Source organism: Benincasa hispida, chromosome 10 (assembly GCF_027475165.1).
Source record: "Benincasa hispida cultivar pf3 chromosome 10, pf3_genome.v1.1, whole genome shotgun sequence".
Classification (NCBI taxonomy): Eukaryota; Viridiplantae; Streptophyta; class Magnoliopsida; order Cucurbitales; family Cucurbitaceae; genus Benincasa; species Benincasa hispida.
In genome coordinates this window covers 35,479,990-35,499,177 of record NC_143487.1, presented here as the reverse complement: position 1 = coordinate 35,499,177, position 19,188 = coordinate 35,479,990, and the positions used below count along the sequence as shown (strand labels likewise).

At 33.5% G+C, this 19,188-nt stretch overlaps 1 protein-coding gene across 1 annotated transcript; it reads left to right on the top strand.

The window, feature by feature from the left end:
* The first annotated feature begins 12,658 nt into the window (after positions 1-12,658).
* ICL (isocitrate lyase) lies at positions 12,659-15,019 on the top strand. Its single transcript, XM_039044568.2, has 3 exons — positions 12,659-12,844; positions 12,967-14,569; positions 14,663-15,019. The coding sequence occupies exons 1-3, from the start codon at positions 12,815-12,817 to the stop codon at positions 14,758-14,760; spliced, it is 1,731 nt and encodes a 576-aa protein (XP_038900496.1). The 5' UTR covers positions 12,659-12,814; the 3' UTR covers positions 14,761-15,019.
* The last annotated feature ends 4,169 nt before the right edge of the window (positions 15,020-19,188 follow it).

The window sequence follows — 19,188 nt, the reverse complement described above, 5'->3', positions numbered from 1 at the left end:
ATCAAACCTTTGTAAGTTCATTTTAACTAAATAAGACTGAATTTAGGGGAAAACACATGCAAAAGTCCATTTTTCTATGTAAAAGTGTGTAAATATAGGCCCAAAAACATACATTTCATGGCACATATCAATCGAGCTAACTATACTACTTGTTTGGTTTGTTTCAAAGATCATAAATCTATTTAATGATTGGAAAGAATTCTATACCCTCCTTCATTAAGATACTATTGTAAATGGGATTCAAAACTTACAAGATGCTAAATGTGGAATTTTGCACTAGAAGCTCAATAGATAATTTATTATTTTAGATCGAATGAAATATTTCCTTCTATAATAAATCTACAATTATATCTCCCCAATCAATAATTGGTTTATCATTGGGGAAAAAAAATTTATAATACATGTTAGAAAGATGAAGATGCAAGAAAGCTGTTGTACAGAGATTTTCTAGATCTTTATGTTTGGTAAATTAAATGAAAGAATTATTACGACGTAAAAAATTTCATATTATAACAAAAATAAATTGAGTCAATCCAATTGAAGAAAAGATGTATTATCTGAGACTCTTATTGAATGATATTAGAGGGCCAACATCTTCAAATTATTTGCTTACAGTGTTAATGGGAAAAGATATTGTACGTTTAAAGAAGCATCACAAAGAAGAGGGCTACTTGAATCTGATGAAAGTTTGATAAAATGTTTAAAAGAGATTGAATTACTTGAAGTGCCATATGCTTTCCGAAGATTATTTGCTACTTTGTTGATATATTGTAAACCTACAAACCATTGAAAATCGTGGTATATTTTTATCTTAACCCATGACTAAAAACTATGACTAGTCAAATGATTTATCCAATGAATAAAAAGTTCAATTGGTTTTGAAAAACTTAAATTAAACGAGAAATAAAAAGTTGCATATGTTATTTATAGTGGAAAGAACCGAGAGAAATTAAGGTGAACTCTTTTTTATACATGGTCCAAGAGGTACAAGAAAAACCTTTTTGTATTGAGCACTTTTGGTGATAGTTAGATCGAATGGAATGATAGCTTTGACAACTGTAACATTTAGTGTACTAGTAGCATCAATTCTATTGAAGAGTCGAACAATCCATTCCATATTCAAAATTCAATTAAAATTTATTGATTTAACAATGTTTAATATATCAAAGTAGAGTGTTACAACAAAACTACTTCGAAAGGCAAGATCAATAATATGTAATGAGACACCTATGACAATTAGATATACAATCAAATTTGTTGATCGATCATTCAGAGATATAATGGATTGTACTCAACAATTTGGAAGAAAAATATTTGTGTTTGGAGGAGATTTTCATCATATACTTCTACTACTACCTAAAGAAAAAAGGCAACAAACCATTACAATTATCTAACAACAAAACGTTTGCAAATTTTATCTTAAAGATTGAAAATGAAGAAAAACTTGCTTATATTGATGACATCATTATCTTATTGCACGAAATTATAATGACACATTCTAAAAGTAACATGGAGTATGAATTCATAAGAAAGATATATCCAAATTTACAACTTCATGCTACATTGATAGAAATACATGAAAAGTAAGAGTAATTTTAGGTTAATGATCATGTTGATTATTTGAATAAACTTTTGATAGAAATCTTTTCAAGAAAAGTTACAACACTCAAAAGTATTAATGAGGTAGTGATTGAAACAAATGTTTACTATTATGAAGTTTTCTAAAAAATTTTACTATCAAATGGAATATCCTCACATAAGCTATACTTAAAGTTAATTGTTTATTATGTTATTGAGAAATTTAGAACCAACTAATAGATTACGCAATAGAACAAGAATGATATGTCGATCATTTAGAAGAAACGTAATATTGCCAAAGTAGTCATGTGAGAACATGCAAGAAAAGAAGTTTTCATATCAAGAATTCCATTAAATCCATCGAATGGCGAAGGGTATCTATTTGAATTCAAAAGGAAACAATTTAGAGTCCAATTGTGTTTTGCGATGACATTAAATAAGACACAGAGATAAATTATTCCTTGAAATACATCTTCCTCAACATGTATTTTCACACGGACAACTTTATTGTTGCATTATCAAAAGTGTCAATGTCAAGACCAAAAATTCTTATCAAATAGCTAGAAGATTCAAATTTGTTTTCCAAGCACACAAAAAATGTTGTTTATAAAGAGATCCTCTCTAATGAAGGTTTGATTTATTAAATACTTATTTAATTTTAACAAAAATGGAAGGTATGTAATTCTGATGTGAAATATTTCTTTCCTTCTTTCTTTTTTCTATAGAAATCAATTAATTAAAAAAAAAAACAACTAAACAATAAGATATCATATTATGTCACTATTATTTATAAGAATTAATGTATAACTTTAGTTGTAATTATATCATATATGAATTATAGGTTTACTCATCCATCTATTTTTTATTATTTTCAAATTTAATGTAAACAAATTACGATTTAAATGTAATGAAAAGTTTATTCATTCAGAATACATATTTGACCTTACAATTTATCTTACAATGATTTTCAACTATTTTCAATACATTTTATATTCACTGTAAATTAGCTAAAATAAAATATAGACAATTTTATCCACTATTTTTTAATTACTTTGTAAGATAATGTCAAATATTACTATTTAAAATGAACAAATAATATTGAGATTTCGCCTTCTAAATTTTTGTTATGAAAAATTGATTTAAATGACATACATCACACGTGTCTTTTTAACCATTACCCAAAAAGTAATAATAGGTCATATTTGGAGGGAGCTCAAAACCACACTCCACATACTATCACACTTTATTTGTTACCATATCTAGCTTTCATTTACATAGTTAATATAAATATTATCTGTTGATGTTAAATTTTAAACGAGGTAAATACAGACCTAATTTTATTGAGAGTTTTTTAACCTAACTTAGATCGCCAAACAAACAATCAGCAGAAATAAATCGAAAGCAGTACAGTTTGGTCTATATCAATTCGCTGTAAAACAGCCCAAAACAATGTGCTACCCACCTCTGACCGGTGAACCACTAAACCCAAATCTGCATCAAACCATCGCGCTGAACCGGAACCCACCCAGAACCAAAAGTCTGCTCAGACCAGATCGAACCAGCGCGGACACCCACGCTCACGCTGCAGACACACGCCCACGCTGGCGTTGACTGAAACCCATGCCCATGCTCACGCCGCGAACACACGCCGAACGAACCAACCACGGTCGGACGATATCCGAACTCCGATCTTCTTCATGGTTTACGGCTGCGGCGCTAGCTACCGCGTTTCACTTCAGCTCGCCCAGGCGGCTTCAGCATTTTTCTTCTTAAAGTCGGTCGCGCGCCTCTCCCTTGCTACACAGACGGCTGTTATTTCCCTTCAGCCAAAGAGACACAATTTTGGCCCTAATCAACAAGATTAATATAATTACAAAATTGCCACTTGCCAATAATTACCATAATGCCATTGGGCTTTTAATTTTTCCAAAAAAATTCAATAAAACTCACTTAAATACCTTGTTATTTTCTAAACAAACAAACGAACGAAAATGTGACCTGATAGAGACCTTCTTTTGTCAAGGTCTATAGCATAATCTGCATTTGTGAAGCATTCCAACAATGCTGATTTATCACAATCCCTACTAAAACACAATGATACACTAACACTACCTTTCAAATATCGAAGCACCCATTTATTTGCATTCCAATGCTTCTTCCCAGGATTTGACATAAACCTACTTAATATACTCATAGCAAATTCACTACTTAACTGTTTCTTGAGATCACAGATTTCAGAATAATCCTTAGACACCAGAATCATATCATCTACATACAGAAGTAGATAAGTATATGTACCTTTCTGAGATAGTTTCCAGTACACGTAGGCATCATATGAGCTCCTGTGAAACCCCTGCTTCAGAATAAAGGTGTCAAACCTGATATACCACTATCTCAACGATTGCTTCAGTCCATAGATGGACCTGTGAAGACGACAAACCATGTCTTCCTTTCCTTTCACCTCATATCCCTTAGGTTGAGCCATATAGATCACTTCCTTCAATTCACCATGAAGGAAAGCTATGGTGACGTCCATCTGTTCAACAAACATATCAAAGTGAACAGCAATAGATAAAATTAATCGAATGGACGAATGCCTCACCACCGGAGAGAAAATCTCATGAAAGTCAACTCCTTCCTTTTGAGTGTAGCCCTTAGCTACCAGTCTAGCCTTATACCTAGGCTTGCTGTCACCTCCTGTACCTAGCTTGATTTTATAAATCTACTTTGACTGAATGAGTTTCTAATTAGGAGGCTTTGAAACCAATGACCATGTCTGATTCTTCTGCAACGAGAACAAATCTACTTCCATAGCATCCTTCTATTGTTCCTTCGAATCAGATACAATAGCCTCCTCAAAAGTAAGAGGCTCTGCTTCAATACTGTCAGCTGCACAAGTAAGAGCATAAGCAAATAAATCAGCATAACCATATCTCATAAAAGTTTGTATCACCGCTAAGGCCTATCACATGTAAGCTGATAGTTCTGTAGTTCACTGTTACTTGAGCTTTATTCACCAAAAGCTCCCTCATCAATCAAAGTCCTCTGCAGTTGAGACTGTCTACCATCAGAACTGGATGACTGATCACTGGAATCACCTGAACTAACTGATGGCCATGCTTTAGAATCAATTTTAACCTCTACCTCAACTTGATTAACTATCTGTTGTTTCTGCTGCTCTTTGACACGAAATGGCATCTTTGTTTCATTAAAGGTCACATCTCTGCTGATAATGCATTTATTTCTACCCTCTTCCAAGCACCAAAGTTTATATCCTTTAACACCCTGAGGATAGCCAATAAACATACATTTCAGTGCCCTCTTACTCAACTTCCCTTCCTTAACATGAGCATAAGTTGAACATCCAAACACTCTGAGATGATCCAAACTTGGAGCTTTTCCTATCCATATCTCCTGAGGAGTCTTTAGGTCTAAAGCGGAAGACGAACTCCTATTAATAAGATAACAGGCTGTTTGGACAGCTTCCCCCTAAACCTTCAAAGGTAATGAAGCATTTGTCAAGAGACATCTTGTACGCTCCATAATTGTTATGTTGAACCTCTCAGCTAAACCATTCTGCTGTGGAGTGTACATAACAGTGAAATGCCTCGTAATTCCCTCAGATTTGCAAAATTTATCAAATTTGTTATTCACAAATTTTAAACCATTGTTTGTCCTCAGATACTTTACCTTCCTGCCTGGTTCTCAACCTGCTTTTTCCATTCAAGAAATTTCCCAAAAGCTTCATCCTTCTGTTTTAGTGGATACATCCACACCTTTCTTGAAAAATCATCAATGATCGACATAAAGTATCTCGAACCTCCCATAGAAGGTACCTTTGTAGGACCCCACAAATCTGAATGAACATAATCCAAATTTCCTTTGGTAGAATGCTTCCCTTTCCTAAACTTCACTCTGGTAGACTTTCGCATTATGAAATGTTCACAAAATGGGAGTTCAATGTCTTTAACTCCTCCAAGCAAACCTTGTTCTGAAAGAGCTTGAAGACCTCTTTCACTCACATGAGCTAGTCTGTTGTACTATAACATAGATTTATCTGTTTCTTTCCCAGATGCAATAGCAGCACTACTTGAAACTGCAGTACCCTCCAACACATAAAGACCATTCCTCAAGGTCCCCTTCAGCTTAACCAAAGAACCCTTGATAACCTTTAGAACTCCATTCTCAAATTTATAGGAATAACCTGTTCTATCTAATTCGCCTAGAGAAATTAGATTTCGTTTGAGTTCTGAAACATACCTTACATTTGTAAGAATTCTGATCATACCATCATGTGTTGCAATTCGAACTGACCCAATTCCTTTTACATCACAAGTACCATTATCACCAAGCAAAACTAATCCCCCATCATTTTCCTGAAAGTTAATTAAGAAATCCCGATTAAGAGTCATGTGAAACGTGCACCCTGAATCCATGATCCAAGCATTCTAGACACCATCAAAACCTCCAGTAACATTTGCTGCACTAGAATCCCCTGCATGCTTACTACTTGATGCTTCCTTGCTCTTATTTAAAGGGCAATTTTTTTTAAAGTGTCCTTCTTTATGACATAGGAAACACTTTTTGGTTTTTCCTATTAATTTCGACCTGGATCTCGATTCTTTTCCTTTTTCATTCTTTTTCTCACTTCTGCCTCTGGCCATGAGTAACTCTCCATCCTTGCGTTCTTTTTAATCTCAAGATTTCTCGTTCTCAATGCATCCAACACTATATCCATGGACAATGAATCCCGTCCATATTTAATAGCTGCCTTAACTTCTCGATACGATTCTGGCAAAGAATTCAGAAGAATAACTGCTTGATTTTCATCCGACATCTTCTCACCGATGTTATTGAGATCATCTATAATCTTTTGGAATTCATCTAGGTTCTCTTCTAAGCATTTACTTGATTCCATCTTATATCCAAAGAATTTCTCCTTTAGATATAATTTATTTGGCAAGAACTTAGTCAAATAAAGACTTTCTAATTTCTTCCACAACTCTGTTGTAGTAGTGGTCTCATCTACTAGTCTAAGCACTCTATCTGACAGATACAGAATTATCGTCGAATAGGCCATCTCATCCATATCCTTTTTTCAGCTTCTATAATTGTTGGTGGAAGGTCATTTTCGTCTAAGATTTTGGCTACCTTTTGTTGTACCAGAATAGCCCTAATTTTTTTCCTCCATAACCCAAAGTCACCTTTCCCATCAAATTTAACAACTTCGAACCGTGTAGACATCGAAGTCATCTGTCAAATTAATTCCAACAAAAATATCCCGAATAAAGAATGAATAAGCCAGCACACTACCACACACCCTCCTTGGATCAACTGAAGATCTGATACCACTTGTAAGAGTTTTTTACCCTAACTTAGATGGTCAAACAAAACGCAAACAATCAGCAGAAATAAATCGAAAGCAGTAAAGAACACCAAGATATATCGACCAGTTTCGTCTACATCCACTTTGAGAACCAGCTTGAATTAATTTTATTAATGAGCAATAAAGGAATTTACAAATTACAGATAATCAATGAAATCACCAATTTGTAATTTCAATATCATCCACTGATACCGAGAGATCCGCACACAACGTCTCCTCTGAAAAACTGAGAACAACCCGCAGCAAAACAGCCCAAAACAGTGTGCTACCTGCCTCAGACCGGCGAACCACCAAACCCAGATCTGTAGCAAACCCACGTGCTGAAACAGAACCCACCCAGAACCAAAAGTCTGCTCAGACCGGATCGAATTAGTGCAGATACCCACGCTCACACCGCAGACACACCGAACGAACCACCCACGGTCGGATGATATCCGAACTTTGATCTTCTTCACGGTTTACGGTTACGGCGCTGGCTACCGCGTTTCACTTCGGCTCCCCCAGGCTGCTTCAACGTTTTTCTTCTTCAAGTCGGCCGCGCGCCTCTCCCTTGCTACAAGACGGCTGTTATTTCCCTTCATCCAAGGAGACATACAATTTTGGCCCTAATCAACCAGATTGATATAATTACAAAATTGCCACTTTCCCATAATTACCAAAATGTCATTGGGATTTTAATTTTTTCAAAAAAAAAAATCCAATAAAACTCACTTAAATACCTTGTTATTTTCTACACTTCCATTGGTGCCTCATTCTTATATTTATAGTCTTTTTTACCTAACTTCCTCCTTCTAGGATTTCCGAGCTCTATCCTTAGTTAAAATCCACTCCGAAATACATGTCCAAAATGTGAAAGTTGGAATGATGATGAAAAAAAAAAAGGAAAAAGGAAAATCAAAAGATTCACCTTCAAACTTCTACTTTCCCATGTGAGATGGAAAACAAAACAACTCTACTTCACTAAAAGAATAGCATATACATGTATGACCGAGTATTTTATTATAACAAACTTCTAATGGTTTGATATATTAACACAAACATTGGTGAGCTTCTAGACTACCATAACTTCGCTTCTCAAACTACTCTTACCATTATAAATTTTTTGACAGATTTGGATCCCATAGATGTTGGAAAAAATTTGAGTTTGTTAGAAAGGGGAACATAAGAATCAAAAGAGAATATACATAATATATATGTTTAAATGATGTGGATGATATGAGAGATCTAAGAAAAAATAAGTAAAGAAAGAAGATAAAATGTAGAGATATTCCTCGAAGTGCTCAAAAAAGGGTAACCCAATCTATGGGATGGCCAAGGTCGCAATTCAATGGCCACTCTTGGCCCCCATTTTCCACCCTCCTTTGAAGATAACCCAATTTTATTCTCACGCCTCCCGAGGACTAACTAATTTTAATCATCATCCATTTCCAATAACAAATAACACATTTACTACTATAACTATTTAGTTTTTTATTTTTTATTTTTAAATATTAAATTTATAAACTCTATTTTTACCTTCAATTTTTTTAATCATCTACTTTTTACTAATTTAAAAGATCAGTCAAAGTTTAAAAACTACAAAAATAAATAAATAAATAAAATAATTTTTTTATTTTTATTTTTAAAATTTGGTTAAGAATTCAACTATTATATTTAAAAGAAACATGTAAATTAGTGTAAGAAATAGAGAGAAAATAGACTGATTATCAAATGGAGTCTTAATTATTTAGCTTCCATTGTTAAAAATGTTTCCTACTTGAATAGATATTAATAACAAAAAGTCAACACAAACTTATGTATAGAAGTTAAATGACGTGTATAAATTAATAACAAACTTTTCAATAGGTACATTTAACTAAACAATGGTGAAATATCATTGGATTAAACAAACCACGATTTTACTTGATGGGTTGAAAATGATCGACTTATCAATTTATTCAATAAACTATTGAAAATTCATGCAAACTACAATTTATATATCTATGAACTAAAAGCAATATGCTTGTTCGAAGTAGCTCATATATTTTTAGCGTTCAACCATTCGTTAAAGTTGTTGGTATAAATTACCGACTTTTGAAATAATAATATTGATTTGTTTATGATAAACATGAGAATATAAATAGAATAAATGGTTAGGATGCAATGCAAAGTTTATTTTTTTCTTATAATACAAAGTATGAGGTGAAGCGGTGGGGAAGGGTTGTTGGATGTACACCAAGTTATTATCGGCTAAGTTCATATGGACATTATGATAGATCGAGTCATGGTTGACGCAGCCTTGTTTCGATCCCTTCAACCCCTACGGATCATTTAATTTCATTTCATTTTCATACTCTATGCTCTCTTTAACTGTTTTATTGGAAAAATTTTAATTAATTTTTGGAGGCTTTTTTAATACATACGCCAACGTTTTCATTTTCAAGATAGAATTATATTTTGAAACACACCCATGCTTATCCATTTCCAACCTCTATCAACTCGTATCCTCCCTTTTACTTATTAAATTGTGATATTTCATATCTATAGTCTAAATATCATTCATATATAAAATAATGTATCATTTCATTAATTATTCAAATATTTGTAATGAAAAGATCTATGAAGTACCGATACAAATACGATTATACAATACAGATACGATTGGATACCACGATTCGTCAATTTTTAAAAAATTAAAATACGGATACGGATACGTCTAAGGATACACCACTTTTTATATATTTTTTTAATATATATATTTCTAAAAAACGAGAATACTGATACGTTGAAAATACATTTTTTTTTCTTTAGAAAAAATCTATGATATAGATAAATTTAGCATACAAGTTAATAAAAATAACACAAAATATAATACAAACACTGAAATACAATACAAAAAAAGCAACATCTAAGATGTTGAAGTACAATAGTTAATGAAATGCAATAGAAAAGTGACTCATATTGCAAAGAAGAAGAAGAAGAAGAAAAGATTAGAGAGGGAAGTATGAAGATAAATGAAGAACTTGTTGTTGAAGACATCTAAATGGTTTATATTTTGGTGGACATTGTGGAGACTCAAATGTGAAAGATGGAGATTAGATGATTCTAGTTTATGGTCTGGTCTGTTATTTATTTATTTTTCTTTTAGTTTTGGACTCGAGTAATGAGCTTTTTAAATAGGTTGCCTAATTTTAGATGGGGAAAAATTATATGAGTTACTTGTCTTTTTCCTTTTAAAAAAAGTACGCAAATCGCGTGTCTGTGAAGTATCAATATCTGATACGTGTCTGATACTAATTTTTTACCTTGCATGAAGTATCTGTACTTCATAAGAAAAGATAAAGTAAAAATTATTAAATAATGTAAAAATAAAATAGAGATGTAAAGATTTAATTTGGGATAATGAATTAGTTATTATAGTCCTAAATTATTATAGTTGGATTATGATAGTTTGTGTTTGAGGTGTAGATTATTTTAGTTTGGGTTATAATAGTATATGTTTGAGATGTAAACTATTTTAGTTTGAGAAGGGAATAATAAACACGGTAGCAAATAATAAAAAAATGATGAATGTAAAATAGTAAAAACTGTAGTAAATAGTAAATACTATAGCTAATTTGAGGTTTTGAAATAGTTTTTACTATAGTAAGAAGTGGTTATTATATTTTGATGATAACCCTTGCTCTAAATGCACTCTAAGATGTTAATGTTGACACTAATGTTTTAGTTTTACGAATGTATAGATAGAATATTGATATCCACAGGTATTCTTTTAAGTCAAATAATAAATAAAAATTACTTAAATTAATAATTAAGTTCTTTTTATTTATTCTTATATATTGATTTTCATCATGTATTTTGTATTACGGATGTAAATGAGTTGAATTGGGAGTGATTCTTGAACCAACCTGAAATTAGGGTTGGTTGTGTTGGCAACTCAAAAGATGTAAATAAATTCTCCAACCTAACCCAATCCAATCTTAGGTGGGTTGGGAGGGTTGTCAAGTTATAACTTTTTTTCTTTTTAATTGAAAATATGTAAATTTATTTACAACACATGACTAAAAACTAAAATGCATCAAATTCAAATATTAAATACTAAATATCTATAATATTTATTACAAATTTTAAACAAAAATAGATATCATAACAATTTTAGAAGGAAAATATTAAAAATTCACAAATTAATAAAACTTTAAACAAAAAGAAATATATATATATAATTTGGATTGGTTAGATCAATCCAAATTTTTTATAGCCAACTCGCAACCCAATCTCATAAAAATTAAAAAAAAAAAATCAACTCAATCTAACTCAAAAATAAAAACTAACTCAACCCTTGTATTTTGAATTGAGTGGTCTAAATTATTTATATTTTAGATTAGATTATCTAAATTATTTAGATTGTCGGGATATTTCAACATCCTTATACAAAATAGTAGGATTTCATTTAAAGTTTTAAGAATAAAATTAAAAATCTTAGATCTACCCAAAGTTTTAAGCTTTCGGATAAATACCAATGTGTAGCCATATGCAGAAATGCAGAAACTTGTAAATGGTTGCCTTTCTGCATTCTCATTACGACACATTACACGTCCATCTTAAAATGACTTGAACTGTGTCGACAAATGGATTCGACACGTCGGCCGATTACATTTCTAGATGGAAATTCGATGAACTCTACTAAATTTGCTCATCAGACGCCTATTTTGACCCACAAACTTACACCTTTTAATTTTTTTTTTCGAAACTCAAAATATTAATAGATGTAATACCATACAAATATAATAATTCCATCTCTATAAGTGATGATCATATTTCTAATAGAAATATAACATTAATAAATTCTATCATTATTAATATATTTTACTATAGTTGCAATTTTTTAGAAATATCGCTACATATTCGATTATTAATTTTATGAGTGTGATCAATTACATTTTTTTAAGAAAGCAACGACAAACTCAAGTAACTACACACAACATAAATCACCATGGTACGAAAATATGAAGATGAAAAGAATTCTATTTATCCAATACCTTTAGTTGCAAGTGAGTGCGCCAACACATTGTAAATTATAAGGACACCCCACGTAAAAAAAGGTGAAATTAAGAACTCCTATGAAAGAAAAAATACCTACCAGTAATATATATATAGATACTGGAAATCAAAACAGAAGAGTGTTAGAATACGTAAAGAATTAATGATGAAATAGAAATGAGATCGTAAAACGTAAAAATGGTAAAAAATAGGGTTAAATTGAAAATCGTGGAAACAGAATAAATTTAATAGAATTACATTACAATATAAACGGACCTTCAAAGAATCCCGTAATCCCCTAAGAAGGTTAACAGATTACAGTGGACAGATTCAAGCATGAGGGTGTGATTGACAAGGGAGGGAGAACCTTAGTTTATACATAAATAAAAATTGATGGTGACAAAAAGCGTAAAAGAAATTACCAAAGATTATGCGTATTTAGAAGATGAGAGAAAGACAAGTATGGCAGCGGAGAGAGGGATGGGTTTCCCTTACGTGCCCTGCAAATGCACCTCACAACAGACAAGTTTCCATCAACCTCTGAAGATAACAATGAACAAAATCAAAGTGTATTTTCCTCCAAAAATCCACTTAGACATACTTTCTTGGTTTCTGTAGCTTTCGTTTCTTATCTAAATCCATAATTTATTCACTTTTACCCATCTCAAAGAGGATGTGATCGTCTCACCCTTTTTGTTCTTTCCCCTTATAAATACAACCCCATGAACAAACCTCCTGCATTGCGTTCAGCTTCTTTTCGTTATTGTCGAGAGAAAAGGGAAAACTACTTCTATAAACAACAAAAAGAAGCATTACAACTCAGTTCTAGCCATGGCTGCCTCCTTCTCTGTTCCTTCAATGGTTTGTTTGTTTAAACATCCCCTCTTTAACCCACTTGAATTTTGCTGTTAATTTTTCCTCCACTACAATGCAGGTACTACTAATACTAATACTAACAGTTTTGAGATTACTTGATGGTACAGATAATGGAAGAAGAAGGAAGATTTGAAGCGGAAGTTGCAGAGGTACAGGCATGGTGGAATTCGGAGAGGTTCAAGCTAACACGACGGCCGTACACGGCCAAAGACGTGGTGTCACTACGCGGTAGCCTGAGACAAAGCTATGCTTCAAACGATTTAGCTAAGAAGCTATGGCGAACCCTCAAAAACCACCAAGCCAACGGCACAGCCTCGAGAACATTCGGAGCTCTAGACCCTGTTCAAGTGACGATGATGGCTAAGCATTTGGACACCATTTATGTCTCCGGCTGGCAATGCTCTTCAACCCATACCTCCACCAATGAACCAGGCCCGGACCTCGCGGATTACCCATACGACACCGTTCCGAACAAGGTCGAGCATCTGTTCTTCGCTCAACAGTACCATGATCGGAAACAGAGGGAAGCAAGGATGAGTATGAGTCGAGAGGAACGAGCCAAAACCCCTTATGTAGATTATCTCAAACCGATTATTGCCGATGGTGACACCGGCTTCGGCGGCACCACCGCCACGGTGAAGCTCTGTAAGCTATTTGTGGAACGCGGTGCCGCCGGTGTTCACATTGAGGATCAATCCTCTGTTACGAAGAAGTGCGGTCATATGGCTGGGAAAGTGTTGGTGGCGGTTAGCGAGCACATCAATCGCCTCGTAGCGGCTCGATTGCAGTTCGATGTGATGGGGGTTGAAACGATTCTCGTGGCTCGAACCGATGCGGTTGCAGCCACTTTGATTCAAACGAATGTTGATAGTAGAGATCATCAATTTATTTTGGGGGCGACGAACCCTAATTTGAGAGGGAAGAGTTTAGCTGGGGTTTTAGCAGAAGCCATGGCGGCTGGAAAAACAGGAGCGGAACTTCAAGCCCTAGAAGATCAATGGATTTCCATGGCGCAATTGAAGACATTTTCGGAATGTGTAACGGACGCAATCATGAATACAAACGCGACAGAGAGTGAAAAGAGGAGGAAATTAGATGAATGGATGAACCATTCCAGTTACGAGAAATGCATATCGAACGAACAAGGTCGTGAAATCGCAGAGAAATTAGGGCTGAAGAATCTCTTCTGGGATTGGGATTTGCCCAGAACAAGAGAAGGGTTTTACAGGTTCAAAGGTTCAGTAATGGCAGCGATTGTTCGTGGTTGGGCTTTCGCACCACATGCAGACTTAATCTGGATGGAAACTTCAAGCCCAGATTTGGTTGAATGCACAACATTCGCAAAAGGGGTGAAATCAGTACACCCAGAAACAATGTTGGCTTATAATCTATCGCCATCTTTCAACTGGGATGCATCAGGAATGAGCGATAAGCAAATGGAAGAGTTCATCCCGAGGATTGCGAGGCTCGGGTTCTGCTGGCAGTTCATAACGCTGGCCGGTTTCCACGCGGATGCGCTCGTGGTCGACACATTTGCAAGAGATTACGCGAGAAGGGGAATGCTGGCTTATGTAGAGAGAATCCAAAGAGAGGAAAGAAACAACGGAGTGGACACATTGGCTCATCAGAAATGGTCCGGTGCTAACTACTACGATCGGTATCTTAAGACGGTTCAAGGCGGGATTTCGTCGACGGCTGCCATGGGAAAAGGCAAGCAAAGTCGTCATTATTGGATTGACATTAAGATTATGAATTTGTAATGTGAGTTATAAGATTATGAAGTGTTTGAATTTTGAAATGCAGGGGTTACAGAGGAGCAGTTCAAGGAGTCATGGACGAGGGAAGGAGCAGTGAACTTGGGAGAAGAAGGGAATGTGGTGGTAGCCAAGTCCAGAATGTAAGAAAGGAATGGCAAACAAAAGGAAGCTCTAAGAATAATAGTATGGCGTTGGAGATTTCAATAATTTCATTGGTTATTTGGGACAATCCGTTTTTTATTACTTTGGTTCCCCCACCCTCCCCCTTTTTTAATTTCAAGTATTAGTATTTTGAAATGTCATTTTGTTGTATTCTGTTGTATTTTATTGTGTGTCCCACCTTCTCCACTTTTTTTCTGCTGTGTTATTATCATATATGAATGAACTGCACCTCTTCTTCGTACTCTAATGCTTTTGATATTGTGTCACGTGGCAGCAGTTTAGTTAAGGTCTTAATTTCTTTTTCTTCTAACAATTCAGGAATGCCTTGAAAAAATACTTTTGTGTTATGTATCTTCCTACATTCAATTTAAATATTTTTTTTATTATTATAAGTAGATTCTTAATGGTCGATGACTAATTTTGATAAAAATGTTTTTAATCCAAAAATGTTTCAATTGATGGGTTTTATGAAAGATTCCACAAATTTTACCCACTTATATCTTTTTCTATTTGAATTGTTCCATAATTTTAGCAATTTATAATTTTTTTTCAATTCATTTTTACGCTCTCTTATCCTTATTTTCTATTAGCGCAAACGTTTCATGTCTATATAACATGCCTATTTGTTGTTGGTTTTTTTTTTTTTTTTTTTTCTCTATGGTTGTAAAAACAACAATACAGCTGATACTATTAAATTAATATAATCCAATATAAGTTCATATATAATTATATATTGTTAATTTTGATATTTTATTGAATAATTAGTATCACTACATATGAAGAATACATGATAGATATGAAGGAAACTATACCCAAATTAGCTTGAATTGTGAATTAAAAATTCATAATATATATATATATATATATATATATATATATATATATATATATATATATATGCGTGTGCATTTTCTAAATTATATATAGAATTCCTATGTGTGTGAATGTTTGCATCCATGTTTATGTACATGTGTGTACGTGCGTGTGCGCGTATAGATAGACAGTGCATGTGTGCATGTGTGCATGTGGGCAGGTGTGTGTATGTGAGTGTGTGTGGACGGTTTTGTGTGTGGGTGTGTGCGTATGTGAATGAGTGCGTGTATGCATGGGTGTGGATGTGGGTGTGTGCGCGGATGGGTAGGTGAGTGTGTGTGGCTATCCACAAACTTAATAGGGTATAGTAGAAGTCAACTTAGTTTCTGAAGTAACTGAGTGAATCAATCGAATGATGATACTTTTTTAAAAGATGTCAGCAGGTTGCTTTTTGTGCGGAGATGGATCTTATAGTAGAATGTCGCTTATGAGATTACAAGTGACGTGACAATCATTTTTAATGTGCTTGGTACATTCATGGAATACATCATTGTGAGCAATCTGAATAGTTTTACAACTGTCACAATGATCATTGAAGTATATTAGTAGAATGTTGAAGTACACTTGTATCACCAAGGAGTCAGCAAACTCATAATAACTCAAAAGTAGCATAAGAAAAGTTTGAGAATAATAAAATCTCCATATTTTCTAAGAGTCATATGGCCTTTTTAAAGATATAACTTAGGGTTAGTTATAAACTATGAATAAAATAACAAACTACCTAAAAAAAAAATTTAGATACAAATGATACACTTAAATATTTAAACAACTAGATTTACAGTATTAAATATATAACAATACTATACTCCCTCTCAATTTGTGTATAGATGTCATGCATTCCTAATTTGCTCAAAGATGTTCAAACATTGGTTTAAATAATTCTTTGGTGAAAATATCTGCAGTCTAGTCTTTAGAAGGAACAAAAGGGATGCAAACTACTCCTTCCTCCAAATTCTCTATAATGAAGTGCTTATCAACCTCTATATGTTTTATACAATCAGGTTGGATTGGATTTTGATCAATACTTATCACAGCTTTGTTGTCACAGAAGAACTTCATTGGTAAACTAATCTCCAACTTTAATTCTTTAAGAACACAGTTGCCCAAATTGGCCTTAAATATTGCGCCTTCACAAATTTGTAAAATAGACCCAACAATATGAACAACATATGCAATATTTTGACAAGTTATAATGAGGTGTATTAGATGTCAACCAGTTATCGATAGAGTGTGGCATCTTCGAGAGGAACACCATCAAAATGGGTTAAGAAACACTCAGATTTATTAATGTTGATGATGTAGCAGTCAATAATACCAAATCAAGTTAGGTAATGGTTTCATATAAACCTCTGCATATATGGTGCCATTGGAAAAGACATTTTTAATGTCCATCTAAAAAATGAGTCATTGTTTTGCAACTTCAACAGCTAAAAGAATACGAGCAGATGTCATTCGAGCGACTAGAACAAAAGTCTCTTTATAATTAATGTCATATTCTTGAAAATAACATTTTGCAACTAGATGAGGTTTTATATCATTCAATAGATTCATCAAAGTGTGTTCTGATCTTGTAAATTCACTTATAGCCAATAGGTCGTTTATTGAGGGGCAAATTGAAGTAATCCAATATATGAGTATTTTCTAAAGCATGGATTTTCTCATTCGTTGCTTTTTGCTAAAGAGGGTTAGTACCAACCTCATGATAAGATGAAGTTCAACTAGAGACATAATAGTGAAGAAATAATGATAGTCCTAGAGATTAGGTAGGCAAGTTAGTTCGGCTCAATTTCAGTGCAAAATTGAAGCCAAATAATCAAAACAATGAAAGAAATATGCAAAACCAAGCCAATCGAACTGCCAAACCCGTCAATTTGTGCAATTTGACATCGATCAGTCGCTTAGACACCAGGTCGTGAAACGAAGCATGGTCGGGTCGATTTGCATGTGAACAACAATTTCACACCAAACGAAGCATTAGGTCGTGAAACAGTGTATATATATACAGTTTCACCTCAAAATACTTTAAGGTGTGAGTAAGAAGGAGAAGTATCATAAAGGAGACATGTTATGAAGAAGGGAGGATGGAAGATGATTGATAACATAGATAGAGGCGAGTGTAGCTTCACCTCAAAATTTCTCAAGGCAAGATGTAGAAAGAAGTTGGGCACAAATAAAATCCAAAACATGACAATGTTTGTGTTCTGCTTGTCGATTTTGTCGAGATATGTGTAGCCATGAGCATTGAATAAGGGTATCTTATTGGATGAGAAAAGAGAGAAGACTTGAATTCTTATACTCCATCCATGGTGTTGTCTATTTAATAAGACATATTGTTTCCAAAGTTTACAATTTAAACATTCAAAATAAACAAAATTGCCATAAAAGGATTGTCATCATAAGCAAAAGTTCACAACTCACTCAAGATTAAGGTCAAGTCACCTATGGTCATCTTAGTAAAATGTAAGTTTCCTATAGTAACAATGTTATATAGAGAGACTATCCATTTTGTGGTCCGATTTTATACAAACTCTTTATATAGAATACCCCTACTCACATGTTTCCACATGAACGATCAGGATCAGATCATTTGTAACACTTTACAACAATTGCAACAACTATAAAGCGGGTCGTATTCGTAGTGTCACTAGGAGAAAGTATCCAACCTTATCCATCCACTACAGATTACTTAGATTATTACTTAAACATGATCCACTTGCATGTCAACCACATACATGTTTTAAGTTACACGAAATAATATTGGATCTTAATTTATTGGATTGAATTAATGCAGTTATTTTATTAAATATATGATTTGTATTTACAAACTACAAGATACATGAGATTTTGGACACCAAATCAAACCCTTCTAGAATTTGAAAAAAAAAATCATTTTGAATGTTTGATTTGAAAAGTCTTGTTCGAAGAAAAAGTTGAAATTAAATGAAATAGAAATTCTAGAAGGAGAAAGTGCATTTGGAAAAAAGAAAAAGAAAAAAAAAACAAATAAAGAAAGCTTATTGAAGAAGTTTTTGGTTCTTGTAATTATTATTTATAAGAAAAGTGAGAAAATTGTGGCTTCATAAAAGCCACACAAAAGAAAAGAAAAAAAAAGGGAATGGATGGAAGGTGGGGAAAAGAGAATGAAGCTGAAGAAAAGGAAAAAGAGAGAGGGGGAGTTCAAAGAGAAGGGAAACAAAGGGATAGAGGAAAGATATAGAGAATGAGATGGGGAGAACTAGCAGGAAACTCATCAGAACTCACCGAAAATTTGTTGGAATTCAAACCCGGTAAGCCATTTTCAAGAGAAATAAGTATGAGTTTCCTTCTGTTTTGCTCTAAAACATTTATAGGTTCTTTATTTTATGCATTCATGTTTGGTATGGAGATTTTAAAGGAAAAGAGGAGAATAATAACTCCCATTAGTGAATGTTTAGTTTCTTTGAGGAAGAATTAACAGTAAAAAGAAGGAAATGAACAAATGTTCATGGATGATAGAAAGAAAGAAGAAGATGAATAGTGAAAATAAAATAAAATATT

Excerpts from the sequence above, each read along its gene's own strand:
- ICL (XM_039044568.2), top strand. The coding sequence starts at position 12,815 with ATGGCTGCCTCCTTCTCTGTTCCTTCAATG. Across the intron at positions 12,845-12,966 it reads CCTTCTCTGTTCCTTCAATG|ATAATGGAAGAAGAAGGAAG; the intron begins GTTTGTTTGTTT and ends TTGATGGTACAG. Across the intron at positions 14,570-14,662 it reads GACGGCTGCCATGGGAAAAG|GGGTTACAGAGGAGCAGTTC; the intron begins GCAAGCAAAGTC and ends TTTGAAATGCAG.